The sequence below is a fragment of the Pediculus humanus genome, genomic scaffold (genome assembly GCF_000006295.1).
Source record: "Pediculus humanus corporis 1103172107443 genomic scaffold, whole genome shotgun sequence".
Taxonomy (NCBI): Eukaryota; Metazoa; Arthropoda; class Insecta; order Psocodea; family Pediculidae; genus Pediculus; species Pediculus humanus.
Window position 1 is genome coordinate 204,134 of NW_002987064.1, and position 14,493 is coordinate 218,626.

The 14,493-nt window shown below is 23.6% G+C and overlaps 4 protein-coding genes across 4 annotated transcripts; 2 read left to right on the top strand and 2 right to left on the bottom strand.

The window, feature by feature from the left end:
• Window positions 1–1,222: 1,222 nt before the first annotated feature.
• On the bottom strand, window positions 1,223–2,853 carry Phum_PHUM090380 (uncharacterized protein; the record flags this gene model as incomplete). The annotated part of the gene is made up of 4 exons (XM_002423821.1): window positions 1,223–1,252; window positions 1,492–1,682; window positions 2,257–2,460; window positions 2,772–2,853. 4 exons carry the CDS (start codon window positions 2,851–2,853, stop codon window positions 1,223–1,225), a joined length of 507 nt encoding a protein of 168 aa, XP_002423866.1.
• Window positions 2,854–4,049: 1,196 nt separating this feature from the next.
• On the top strand, window positions 4,050–6,097 carry Phum_PHUM090390 (F-box/LRR-repeat protein, putative; the record flags this gene model as incomplete). The annotated part of the gene is made up of 7 exons (XM_002423822.1): window positions 4,050–4,232; window positions 4,365–4,528; window positions 4,807–4,937; window positions 5,087–5,226; window positions 5,296–5,589; window positions 5,700–5,912; window positions 5,990–6,097. 7 exons carry the CDS (start codon window positions 4,050–4,052, stop codon window positions 6,095–6,097), a joined length of 1,233 nt encoding a protein of 410 aa, XP_002423867.1.
• Window positions 6,098–8,813: 2,716 nt separating this feature from the next.
• Window positions 8,814–10,530, bottom strand: Phum_PHUM090400 (zinc transporter, putative; the record flags this gene model as incomplete). The annotated part of the gene is made up of 6 exons (XM_002423823.1): window positions 8,814–8,962; window positions 9,045–9,285; window positions 9,416–9,596; window positions 9,673–9,826; window positions 9,920–10,208; window positions 10,321–10,530. 6 exons carry the CDS (start codon window positions 10,528–10,530, stop codon window positions 8,814–8,816), a joined length of 1,224 nt encoding a protein of 407 aa, XP_002423868.1.
• Window positions 10,531–11,629: 1,099 nt separating this feature from the next.
• Window positions 11,630–14,009, top strand: Phum_PHUM090410 (aspartyl-tRNA synthetase, putative; the record flags this gene model as incomplete). The annotated part of the gene is made up of 9 exons (XM_002423824.1): window positions 11,630–11,755; window positions 11,833–12,113; window positions 12,250–12,430; window positions 12,521–12,664; window positions 12,756–12,927; window positions 13,007–13,154; window positions 13,244–13,433; window positions 13,562–13,754; window positions 13,846–14,009. The coding sequence occupies 9 exons, from the start codon at window positions 11,630–11,632 to the stop codon at window positions 14,007–14,009; spliced, it is 1,599 nt and encodes a 532-aa protein (XP_002423869.1).
• Between the last annotated feature and the right edge of the window lie 484 nt (window positions 14,010–14,493).

Below are 14,493 nucleotides of genomic sequence, written 5' to 3' on the forward strand. Positions count from 1 at the left end.
ATTATAATTACGTCCCTCAAAAAAAAAAAAAAAATATTTAATAGAGTAGAGTAGTACAAAATTTTTTTTTATTTATAATTAATTTTACTGTACATTTTTTAAACTAAATTTAAAAAAGGAAAAAAAAAAAAATTTTTTTTACTTAAATAGGTCTGCTATAATGTCTGCTATAATGATCGATTTGTTAAATAATATACTTCCAAAAAAAAAAAAACAAACCGTAATTAGTAATTTCTCAAAGGAAAACATTTTTTTTTTTTGCAAATAAAACAATTTTTATTATATACTGTGCCAATTTAATTTAGTAGCTCTCTCTCTCTCTCTCTCCGCCTGGTATACTCGATTTATTCTTTTTTTTTTTGTTTTAATTTAATATTTTTATAAATTGCTTTAATATAAAACGATAAGAACAAAAAAAAAAAATTATTTTCCACAAACATTTAAAATACTCAGAGCGAGTGAGATTTTTAATGTAAAAAAATAAAATTATAATTTTTTTAAAATAAGTTTTAAGTTCATAGAAATAATAATAATATTTAAAAATATTGAAATGTTATTGTAAAGTAAATTTTTTTTTCCCATTAACGCATTATTTTATTAAAATAAAATGCTTAAATGTAAATTTTTTTTAAAATAAATTAATAAAAAATATTTTTATATTTTCTTATGAAAATCATTCATTTATTTGATTATTTTTCATTGTTATTGATATTAAATTGGTATTTTTTTTTTTTTTCTACTTAATACGAACAAAAATTATTTCTTTTTTTTTTTAAACATTGAAGAAAAAAAATGAAATTATATACTTTGTTATTTTAAAACTTTAAGTTCGATTATTATTATTATTATTATTTTTTTTTTTTTGTAATTCAATGTAACGATGTATATTTGTATAATGTTAGGTTTTTAAATTTACCTATTTATAGAAAAATAAGTCAAAAAAATAATTAAAAATCTTTTTTTATTTAAAACATTTTATTTTTCATATCTTTGTTGTGTTGAATTTCCATTGTCAGGATAATCCCTGTCATTATCAGAATCTTCATCAAATTTAAATTCGTGAAAATTACTAGTTGAAGTTTTCTTATTAAATCTATAAATAAAAAAGTGTGAATAATTTTAAATGCAATATATATATAAATATAAAAACGAATGACTGATCTTATAAATTTATATTAAAAAAATTATTACTTTTTTTCAATGTTGGTATCGCTGGGAAATTTTAACGATTTTCTGGTATTATTAGTATTCCCTTCAATTTTCAATACATATTTTTTAAAATAATTTAGTGCCATTATAAAAGGTTGCAAAATTGCTTGCATAACAACTGCAATAAGATTTGGATTTGTTATAATTTTTTTTATTCTTGTTTGTACTGTTTTATCTTGAATCTGAAATAACAAAAAAAAATAAATAAATAAATAAATAAATCAAAATTATTAAATAATTTAGTTATATGAATGAAAATAAAATCGTATTAAATTCACTTACAGGAATGACGATTAATGTTGCATTAGGAGTCAGAGATAAATCGACTAAAGTTTTTGTTTCATCCTCAGTAGTGAAAGTAGTTCTTGGAAAAGCTCTTAAAAGTTTAAAATTTGTCGAAAGTTTTATTTTTTCCGATAAGTAAGCTTTTATATCACCCAAAGTGGATAAATCTGGGAATTCCCAAGAAGGCACTTCATTACTGTGTGGCAGGCGAAATTGTAATCGAGCTATAAAAATAAAAATAAAAAAAAATTTTTTATTCTATCATCAAAAGTAAAATAATTTTTTCCGCATGCTTAATGGAGCAAGCTTGCCTGAATAAGTTTTATGAATAACGGGGGATCGATTTAAGGAATCATCTAAAATAATAGGATTGTTTAAAAGATAAAATCTAGGGAATGAACGAATTTCATTTATTTTTTTTTTTATTTCTTCATTTATATCAGAATGCAACCCTAAAATTTTGGGAAAAAAAGTTTTTTTATTGTCTTTCATCGAAATTAAATGTATATATGATAAAAAATATTTTTACCTGTGTTTTTATTATCCGTAGATTTTGGAATGGCTCCTTGGGCACCTAAATATATAAATAATAATAAAGAAATTAATAAAAAAAATTTTTTCCCAGATTATTTTTAACCTATATAAATAATTATGAAATTATTTTACCAACAACATTTTGTGCACTTATCACTTAAATATATAAATCTCGATTTGTAAATTTCAATAAAATTTTACGAAAAAAAAAAAAAAATTAAAACTTACTATTTGAAATATTGGTCTTTATTTTATGACTTTTTTGTGCATTTTCTCTTTCTAATTTCTTACAAATTAAATTTTTTAGTTTTTGATCTTCGAATGCATTGTTAATAGCATGGGAAACATCTGAAATTCTTTTCGATGATATAACTTTTATAGGTATACCATCATTTCCGATTAGAAAAATTGATGGTATCGGAACATTAACATCTATCAAAATATAATGTTAAGAATAATCATGCATTTTTAAAACATATGGCTGAAAAATCATAATTTATAAAAAGATACATATTTGTTTGAAATGACGAAAGGCAACTGAATTTTTAGCAATTTTAAGGGCTGTATAACCGTAATCTTCGGATAATTTTGTTTTATTCAAAAATAACTCATATTTATGTGACAGATCATCATTTCCTAAAATAAATAAATAAAAAAATTTTTTTTTTTTTTTAAATGTTTGTTTTTTTTAATTTTATCAATTTGTCAATTTTTATTTATTACTGCTATTTAAATTGCATTACCTTGCACAAATACAATAAGTGTGAAACCATTAGATTTGACTTTTTCAACAGCATTTTTGACAGGGCCATCAAACCACAACATGTCACTATTTACAAGGAGTTATTTTTATTTATAAACGAAGCGATTTAAGCACTTCTTTGTTTTTTTTTCAAGAAACCTAATTAAAATGAAAAAATAAAATTATTAAAAAAAAAAAAAAAATAATAATTTAGCAATCGATTCAATTCAATGTACACTTAAACATAAGTATTAGTTAAAAAAGAAATTACTTACACTACATTTGAACTCCTGATGTTCCTCTCTTCCTCTTACCAATAAAATACCAGTTATCGTCTGCTTTTAAGTGTAAAATGATAACAAAGAAAATTCATGTTTAATATATTTTTTTTTTTGTATATAAGTTATGCAAGCAATTTTTAATATTTTTTATGTTTCAAACGAAAATTTAAAAAAAAATGTTAAACACAAACCGAAATAAATTTGAGGTATACATATTATTATTTATTATATTTTATAAGTTTTTTGTTTGTTTTGTGAGTTTTTTGTTTTTTTTTTTTTTTTTTTTTTTTTTTTTTGACGTTTTCAACTTATTGTCAATCGTTCTTTGTTTATTTTTCCCATTTAAAAAAAAAAAAAGAAAAAAAAAAAACGCTTTAATGGTTCTTGTTGCGAGACTTTTAATAAATAAAAAATTTTCTAAAATTTTCTTTATATTTTTTTATTACGTAAAATATATTAGTATAATTTATAATATTTGTAACATATTATTTTTGCGAAATTATCATTTATAAATTTAAATATTTTGTAGTAGTTCTTTTTATAGCTTCACCAATTATTATTATTATTTTGTATTTGAAATTTTTTTATTTATTGACAAAAAAAAATTCTTCTTATTTTTAAATAAATTTTAATTTTTTATTTATGTATATATTTTTTTTTATTTCTTTGTATGAAATTGATAGTATTGGTATTGAAAAAATTAAAAAAAATTTTTTATTTATTATTAAATTACATTCAACTAATAAGAGCATCAAATATTCTCCTGTAAACTTTTTTTTTGCTTTTTTTAAGTTATTTTAAATATTATACCCTTGGAAATGAATGAAAATGAATCATTTTCATTTTTTATGTTTAATTTTTATTGTTTTTGGGGTTTCTGTAGAATTTTTGTCAGAAAACAAAAATTATTTACTTCATTTATCTAAAAAATTTTATCAATATTTTTATGTAACTAATAGAAATTTTTTTTTTATTTGTTTTAGTTAACAAGAGTTTTTATGGATGATGATGCACCAATTAATAAGAAGCTACCAAAAGAACTTTTACTCAGAATATTTTCTTATTTGGATGTTGTGTCCCTTTGCAGATGCGCTCAAGTGTCTAAAGCTTGGAATGTTTTGGCTTTAGACGGAAGCAATTGGCAAAGAATAGATTTATTTGATTTCCAAAGAGATGTTGAGGTATTTAACTTTATTTTTTAAAGTTAAATCCCAAATTAAAAAAAAAAAAAAAATCTTATTAAAATATTAGTAATAATATTTTTTTTTTTTAAATTTTCATGTGAAACTTTCATTTTTTATTTTTTCCTTTAGGGTTCAGTCATTGAAAATATTTCTCGTAGATGTTGTGGATTTTTGAGACAGTTAAGCTTAAGAGGTTGTCAGTCAATAGGAGATTCTAGTATTAAAACTTTTGCTCAGTTATGCAACAATGTGGAAGATTTAAACTTAAATGGATGCAAAAATATTACCGATAGGTTAATATTGATTCATCATCCTTCATAATCATGACAAAAAATTAAATAAATTGCAAAACGTCTTTCTAAATTGCAAATATAAATTTGAGGAAAATTTTTTTCCCACTATTTTTGTGTAAATCAGATAAATTTAACTTAGATTTACATAGCATTAATTTAAATTTTTATTAAATGATTTAATAAGTACTTTATATTGTATGCTGGCTTCTTTTTTTTGTAGTTTTCTATTTAAAATTTTATTAATTACTTAAACAGTGAAATAATGTATTTTTTTTCAGTTCATGTCAATCAATTAGTAAATATTGTTTAAAACTACAAAAATTAGATTTAGGGTCTTGTCCTGCAATTACAGATAATTCACTTAAGTATTTATCAGATGGTTGTTCTAATTTAACTCATATTAATATTAGTTGGTGCAGCAAAATCACAGAAAATGGTGAATATTTTTTTAAATTCAATTATTTTAATTTAAAAAAAATAATAATTACATGTTAATTATGAATGATTTCAAAAAAGTTTAAAAAAACAAAATAAAATTTAATAATAAATGTATTTTAGGGGTGGAAGCATTGTCTAGAGGATGTCCAAAGTTAAAATCTTTTATATCAAAAGGGTGCATATTAATAAATAACAAAGCCGTTAGCTGTTTAGCAAAATATTGTTCTGGTCTTGAAGTAGTCAATCTTTTCGGTTGTTCTGTAAGTAGTCATTTTCTAAAATACTTTTCTTCGAACAACAACTACTCTTTTGTTAAATTTTTCTAACAGAATATTCAAGATGAGGCTGTACAGCATTTAGCAGAAAATTGTCCTAAACTTCATTATTTATGCTTGACAAATTGTAGCCATTTGACGGATAATAGTCTACTTATGTTGGCACATTTATGTCCAAACTTATCAACTTTAGAAGTTGCCGGTTGCTCTCAATTTACAGATACAGGATTTCAAGCTCTTGCCAGAAGTTGTAGATTTCTGGAGAAAATGGATTTGGAAGAATGCGCGCTAATTACGGATGCAACATTAATACATTTGGCAATGGGATGTCCCAGACTTGAAAAACTTGTAAAATTTATTGAAATTTTATTTAAAAAAAAAAAAAAAATTTAATTAATAATATAAATTTAAAAAATTACTTTGTTTCTCTATAGCATAACTCAATTTTTTTTTTTTAGAGTTTATCACATTGCGAGCTTATCACAGATGAAGGTATCAGACACTTGGGAATGTCTCCCTGTGCTGCGGAAAATTTAACGGTTTTAGAATTGGACAATTGCCCTCTAATTACGGATGCCAGTTTAGAACATCTTATTTCATGCCACAATTTACAAAGAATCGAATTGTATGATTGCCAGCTAATCACCAGAGTTGGTATTCGGAGATTAAGGGTAAGTTTTTATTTTGAAGTTTCCGGTTAAAAAAAATAAACTAAACAAATAATAACACGAGCTATTTTTAAAAACAGAGTCACTTACCGGGAATAATGGTACATGCGTATTTTGCACCAGTAACTCCTCCGCCTGCAAATAATGCAGCTAGACACGGATATTGTCGGTGTTGTGTCATACTTTGAGGTTTGCAATATCGATATCCTCCCCCGTTGGCCATGGATCCGAGGACTTATTTTAATTACGTGAGATATATCGCACCGCAAACGGGATTCGGATTACATTTAATGAGGGGGCTGGAACAAAATTATTGGCTAATTCACAATATGCCTTACGTACTACTACTAAATGTATTCGACCACCAAGCCTTGCTCTTTAGGACCATATACGGGAACGAGTACCCGATGCGCTTTTTTTTACCCGATGTCAACACCCGTGATAATTACATGGTTCCATATCGTTTTCGTCCATTTTATCAACCGATGTACTACTATAGATATTTTTTACCAAATGTTGGTTGTTTATATTTTTGTTAGTCGTCGTACCCCGATATTAATTTTTTAAGTGCCGAAACGTTGCCCTCTATTATTATTATTATTATTTTTTTTTTTTAATTTTTAGTTTTTAAATACGTTGAAATTAGAATGCTTGATCGTAATAATCAATGGCCATATATAACATATGTGTGCTCATTGTTCGTATTTTGTATATATTTTGACTCGTTATTCGAATTTTTATTTATATTATTATTAGAAACGTTATTTTATTTTCATTTATATATTTACTACTTATATTTATAATTACGCGGACAAAAAAAGTAAAAAAAAATTAATTCGTAAAGGAAAAAAAAAGCGGCGAATAAAAAAAAAATTTAATATTAAAAAAAAAAAAAAAAAACGAATTTTTTTATTTACTTTTTAACCAAAAAAAAAAAAAAAACCGGGAAAAATGTGATTTAAATAAAAACTATATTAATTTAATTAAAAATTATTTTTATCATATAGAATTTTTAATAAAGTTTTTTTTTTTTTTTTTTTTTTTTTTTTTATTAAATTGCAATTAATAAATACAAAAAAAAAAAAAATTTAATTTAATTTTAACATGCTTACATAAAATCATTTAAATTTTGCATTTAATGTATAAAAAATTTGATATACCTGAAAATAAAAGGTTTAAATATCATCAGGTTTATTGATTTTCAATGAAAATTTTTTTAGTAGTAATTGATAGTTGAGTACTTAGATATTTTTTTTTTCTTTTTTGTACTTATATATATATATATTATGTTAGCCATTTAATTCTTGCTTAAATAAACCTTAAAAGTGGATTTAAAAAAAAAAAAAAAATGGAGTCGATCGTGTTTAATAATAATAATTTTAATTAGGTAAAGAAAAAAAATGTCGTGAATTTTAAAAGATGAATTTTATTAACAAAAAAAATTTTTTTGCTTTAATAAACATCGAAAAAATAAAATAAAATTTTAATAATATTTGCTCAATTAAAAAAAAAAAATCATAATACGTTTTAAAATTTTCTAATTTGTTAATAATAATAATAATAATAAAATAAAAATAATTAGAGCCGGAAATCAAATTAAATGGAAAAACCTGGGATTTATTTATTTATTTAAAAAAAAAAAAATTATTCGACTCATCTTTTAATAATATAATTATATTTAATTATGTATTTTCCATATAAGGCAATAAAATAAATAAATAATTAAATTAAATTCTTTTTAAACCGCCGGTTATTATTTTCTAGGTATATCAATTGATATTTTTATTAAATAAAAATTTTATTAGATCTATGTATGATAGAAATTTTAAAAGGAGAGAATCAACATAATATTTAATAACATATTACGTATGGAAATATAAACGGATTAATAATAATAAGTGTTATTTAATATAATATTTGATAAATTTTTTTAATTATTATTATTCGTTATTATGATATTATTAATTTTCGAGTATAGAAAAATAAATTTTAATTCCTAGTTATTTATAATATATTTTTTTCAATAATATAAATATTTCATTGTGCTTGCCAAAGTTATGTTTTTTATTAATAAATAAGTTTTTTTTTCTTTTCAATAATGCGATATTTTACGTATATTTTTCATTTCATAAAACTTTTAATTTTGATTATTTATATATATATAAATAAAATAATTTACATTTAAGATAATTATTGCATTTTACATAACAAAATTTAAAGTAAAATAATATAAATATATAGATAAATAAGTTAATACAAAAAAATATATATTAAATATAAATTATAATCGATAAATTTTTTTTGCCATATACAAATAAATATATTCTTTTTAATTAAAAATAATAAAAAATAAAATAAAATTTGTATAACATTAACAATAATCAAAAATAAAAAATAAATAAATTACAGTATAATATCAGGTGTATATATACGTTTAACGAAAAAAATTTACTAAAAAAAAAAAAATTGAGCTTTGACTGGATAAACTTTTTTTTTAAAAACAATATAAATATTACGTAATATAATAATAATAATAATAATAATAAAAATAAATACTGATTTATTATTATTAGTATTTAAAATAATAATAATATTATCACTCGTTTATATATCACTATTATTATCAGAGTGTGAAAAAGAAAAAAATAATAATAATTAATTAATTAAGTAACTTTTTATCCCTTAATCTATATAAAATTATCAAAATCACAGACGATATGGCCCGAATTTTTATTATACGTGATGCATTAATTAATTAAAGTAAAATAAAATAAAAAATAATTTAAATTTCAATTTCTTTTTTCAAATTCGGTTGTTGCTTGAATTCATTCAAACCCGCGTTATTATTATTTTTGATTAGTATTAAAATTTATCTATGATAAATATTTAAATTAAAATTTTTTATCAACTCCATAAATGTCCGAATTCCTGACGAGGTTGCATACATTTCGAATGATATTTTTCTATTTGAATTGTGTGATTTTTAATACCGAATTTTGTCGAAACGATTCTTTGTGCTTGAAATAAAATTAAATCTCTGTCGGCGGTATCATCTAAAACAAAAAATTATTTTAACAATATTTTCATTTCAGGTATCATCACAGTAGTTAATAGGTCGGTCGGTCGGTCGCATACCAACGGCTAAATGTACAATCAAAACGTTTTTTCCAACGGTTAACGACCAAACGCATAAACTGTGTACGTGACGCACTCCGTTTAAACTTTGAAGGCTCATTAAAATATTATTATACTCGATATTATTTGGAAATCCGTCCATTAGTATATATACAGAATTTTTTAAAAGTTTTAACGTCGAACAAATAACAATTATTGAGAATAGAAAAGTGCATACTGGATCCATAAATTTAGCTTCGGGCTAAAAAAAAAAAAAAAAAAAAAAAAAAAAAAAATTTTTGTAAATGATAGATCAATTTACGTTTGCACGATGGATGAAATAAATTATTTAAAAAAAAAAAAAAAAAAAAACGTTTATAAATATTACTCACGTAAAATTTTATAATAATTGATGAAATAAAAACGCCAACACTTTGAACTAAATCACCTATAACGTGAATAATGGCGGCTTGAACATTAATATTTTGATTACTTTTCGATTTTTCTTTTACTGACATGGGATGAGAATGAATATGATTAGTATGACAACAGTCGTGTAATACTGAAAACATTCTTTAAAAAAATGTTTTATGCATAAAAAATTCATTTTGTTTGTTTGTTTTTCTGATTGGGAAGAATTACTACTTACAAAATATTAATAACAACTCCTAAAGAACTGATAATTATCATAGTATTAATTTCTATTGAATAATCTCCTCCTACAAGTCTGATTGTAGCAATATATATTAAAACAGCAGTCATGATCCATATTAATAAAATACTGCTAAGGGTAGCCAGAATCTCTAATGAAATTACAAAAATAAATGATTAACTCATAACATTAGTTAATTCATCTTGAAATTTACTTTAACTAAAGAAAAGTGTGAAAACTTTACCGATTCTATAAAATCCTAAATTGAAATTTTTTGTGCTTTTTTTTTTCGATGTAGCAATAGCAATTAGTGATATTAAAAATCCTATAACATCTGTTAATAAATGAGCTCCATCACTAACCACAGCTACACTTCCAGCAATGTATCCTCCAATCATTTCTGCAGCCATAAAAATTATACACAAGCAAAGAGCCAAAAGTAATCTGGAACTTGACTGATTATGTAAATGAGTAGGCATAAAGTGATGGCCATTATGACAATCTCCATTATGATTACTGTGGCTAGTTTGAACCTAATTTTTTTAATTAATAATTCAAAATGATTATTGTAGTAACAAGAATTCAGTAAAGTACAACAAAAAATATTCCAACACAATTACATATACATTTGTTAAATTTACTTACAGAAAGGTCATTTTCTAAACAGTTAATAGAAATATTACTAGTTTCTTGAGGAAGTGATGAACAGCATCCTGAACATGATGCAGAATTATTCAGTCTGGCCTCTTCTGAAAATTCAAACTCATCCACTTGCAAATTTTCATTGTTAAGTGGATTACTTAACAACCTTACAGTATCATCTCCATTTGGGATATCATAAAATCTGGTTGACATTATTTATCAATGTGCCATCCATCACCTGAAAATCATAATTATTTTCTTTTACTAAATAATAAATGTTATAATATTCAAAATTGCACAAAATTTTTGTATTTGAAAGTGATTTGCTTTTGAGTAATTTGTTTCATTCTCATTCAGTTTTTATGTAAAAAAAAAAAAAAAAAAAAAACAGCAGTATTATTACTTTTTTAAATATAAAAGTAAAATCGAAATTTTTTTTAAGTTGAAAAAAAAATAATTACACTTAAAATGAATCCAATACAATAACAGAAATTATTAAAGTACGATTAAAGCAAACTATCAAGTTGATGATTAAAAGTTATCTATCGCAATTGAGATAAAAGATAATATTTAGACATAATTATTTTCTAAAAGTAAATACTATGGTATTTGAAAATTTCGAAATCCGATACATTCTGCAAAAATTTGATCTCGGTGATGGCGATTTAAAAGTAGGGTAAGTGAGTTATCTATTTGTTTACATATCGTTGGTCGATATTTGTACTTTATTAAACTTTTAATTATGAATTAAAATTAGGTAAAATAGCTAGAAAACTTTTCAAAGTATCACAATCCTGGGTGTATTAAAAATGACAAGTTGAAAATGGCCAATGAATTAAAAACTAAGTTACCTGTTTTTAGTAAAAGTTTAGTGACGTTTTAACTTCTACCATTCCTCACGAAACATTTTTACCAACCTAAAACTAAAACTAACTAATTCGAAATTTGATTTAATTGTGTAATTCCAAAAAATTAATAATTTTTTGACGTTCATAAAATTTTATTATCAATTAATTTTAGTTTAAAGTTTTACTTTTTTTTATAATTACTAACTAATTTCTTTTTAAAAATTTAATTATTTAAATAAGAAAATATCTAAATTTCCAAGCTGTTTGAATTAAAAATATGTGTCATAATAGGAATTTTCGGTTTTATTTTTGGGACTAAATTAATTATAAAGTGCAATTAGGAAATTTGCACTCTTGTGATAAAACGTAACATGTTTGCAGTGATGCCAACTTTTTAAGTTCATGCCGAGTTTGAAAATAAAAATTTTTTATTTTTTTTTTTAAGTTAATAATATTTTAGAATTATGTCTGAGGAAAAAGGTGATGTTTTGGTATCAAACCAAGAAGAGGTGAAATCTAAAAAAGCTTTAAAAAAAATGGCGAAAGAAGCTGAAAAAGCAAGTAAAAAGGAAGCCCGACAATCTTCCAAAGTGAGTTACAGTAGTAATATGTTTTTTTTTTTTGAATTACCACGTTTTATTTATTTTGATTATAATAAATGTTTTAGAATGATGAGCCTCAAGGTGTTGAAGATGATTATTCTCAAGGAAAATATGGGAATATGGAAATGATTCGAAGTGCCAATAAAATTACTGCTCCTTTTTCTGAAGTTAAAAATTTGAATGAAAAATTAAGTGGTGTCTTAGTTAAAGTAAGAGGAAGGTTACAAACAAGTCGAGCAAAAGGAAAACAATGTTTTATAGTTCTTAGGCAACAACAATATACCATTCAATGTTTTTTATGTGTTAATGATGTTGTCAGTAAACAGATGGTAAAATTTGCATCTGTGTAAGTATTTTTAAAAAATTTTAAAATATCTAAAAAAAATATTTTTTTAGTAAAGTACAAATATTAAATAAAACTTTTAAAAAATACCTTTTTTTTAGTTTTTATTTAAAAATATCCAACTGTTTTTTATTTGTAGAATTTCAAAGGAATCAATAATTGATGTTGATGGTGTCATTCAAACTGTTGCACAAAAAATAGAAAGTTGTACTCAGAAAGATGTTGAACTTCATGTCAAAGAATTATTTGTCGTTAGTTCTGCAAAAAGTCAGTTGCCTTTATTAATAGAAGATGCATCGAGACCAATAAAAAGTTCAGAAGTAAATTTTTTTCATAATTTTTTTTTCCCCTGTTTTAAGTATTTATAAAGATTTCATTCTATAAATATTTTTTTTTTTCTTTTTAATAAGGATAATGATGCATTGAACATAAAAGTTAATCAAGATACAAAGTTAGACAATAGAGTTTTAGATTTAAGAACTCCTGCTAACCAAGCAATATTTAAATTAGAAGCTGGAGTATGTAAATTATTTAGAGATATTTTAACATCAAAGGTATTGTTATATCAATTCATTTAAAATTAAATACTTTATTTAATATCAAATTAGAATCAATTTATTATTGATTTAATATAAATATTTTTAGGGTTTTGTCGAAATTCATACTCCGAAAATTATTTCTGCTGCCAGTGAAGGAGGAGCAAATGTTTTCACAGTTTCTTATTTTAAAACCTCAGCTTATTTAGCTCAAAGCCCACAGTTATATAAGCAAATGGCAATAGCTGCTGATTTTGATAAAGTGTTCACCGTAGGAGCAGGTTATTTTCCAAATATTTTTACTCTTTTTTCTTTTTTTTTTTCATATTCACTAATTCATTGTTAAAATTTTCATTTTAGTATTCAGAGCAGAAGACAGTAATACACACAGGCACTTAACCGAATTTGTCGGTTTGGATTTGGAAATGGCCTTTAAATTTCATTATCACGAAGTGGTGGATGTAATCGCTGATACATTTACCGACATTTTTATTAATTTACAAAAACTGTAATCATATAATTATTTAACATTTTTATTATTATTTGCTATTTGTTTCGAGTAAATTTTTAAATGAAGTTTTTTTTTTTTTTTTACAGTTACCATCAGGAAATCGAGATAATTAGGCAGCAGTATGCAGTAGAGCCATTTAAATTCTTGGTTCCCCCATTAAGACTCGAATTTAAAGATGCTATTACTTTGTTGGGAGAAGCTGGAGTTACTTTGGGTGAAGAAGATGATTTAAGTACTCCGGATGAAAAACTCCTTGGAAGAATCGTAAAAGCCAAGGTACCAATAACTAACAAGTGAACTAATAATTAATATGCTTTTACTTTAACATTTACGTTTTGTATTTGAAATGTGTGCAAAATGTATATTACAGGGAGTAAAATATTAAATTGTTATTTTTTTTCCAGTACGACACCGACTTTTACATTTTGGACAAATATCCATTGAGCGTTCGACCATTTTACACAATGCCGGATCCGAACAATCCGAAAGCGTCTAATTCATACGACATGTTTATGAGGGGAGAAGAAATATTGTCGGGAGCTCAAAGAATTCACGACGCTGAATTTTTATGCGAAAGAGCTTTGCATCATGGAATAGGTAAGTCATTGAAAAAAAAAAAATTTTTTTTTTTTTTTTGTTTTGCCCCAATTCAAAGTATTTTATTTTATGCCTCACATTTTGCCTTTAGATTTGCAAAAAATTAAAGCATACATCGATGCGTTCAAATATGGATGTCCACCTCATGCAGGTGGCGGAATCGGTTTGGAACGTGTCGTTATGCTTTATCTCGGTCTCGACAACATCAGGAAAACCTCAATGTTCCCTCGGGACCCGAAACGATTAACACCGTAAAATTTGAAAAAAAAAATAAAAGGAGGACGCGAGGATTATACATACATACACGTACGTGTACGCATATTTTATTTCTCATTTGACAAAAACTAATAATAATAATAATAATAATAATAATACTCGATAGATTTTAAAAACCTTAATGTTAACCACCCCAAAAAAAATAACAATGGCAGACAGACGTGAGAAAAGAAAAAATAAATTTTTTTGTAAATGAGAAATTTTTCTTTTAAAAATTTGGTCCGACATAAATAAATGATTTAAATTTAATTTTATAATATTTTATTTATATTTTGAATGAACGATACATTTTTATTTATTTATTTAATTTAAAATGATGGATATTGTTTAAAAGGGATGACCGCATTTTTTGCAAATGGATAATTTTTTCATTATAGTTTTACCATCGGACTCATCAAAATTATCGAGGGAATTTCCTCTTTTGAAATCCTTTTCGTCTGTTGAAAAAGGAGTAGTCAAAAAT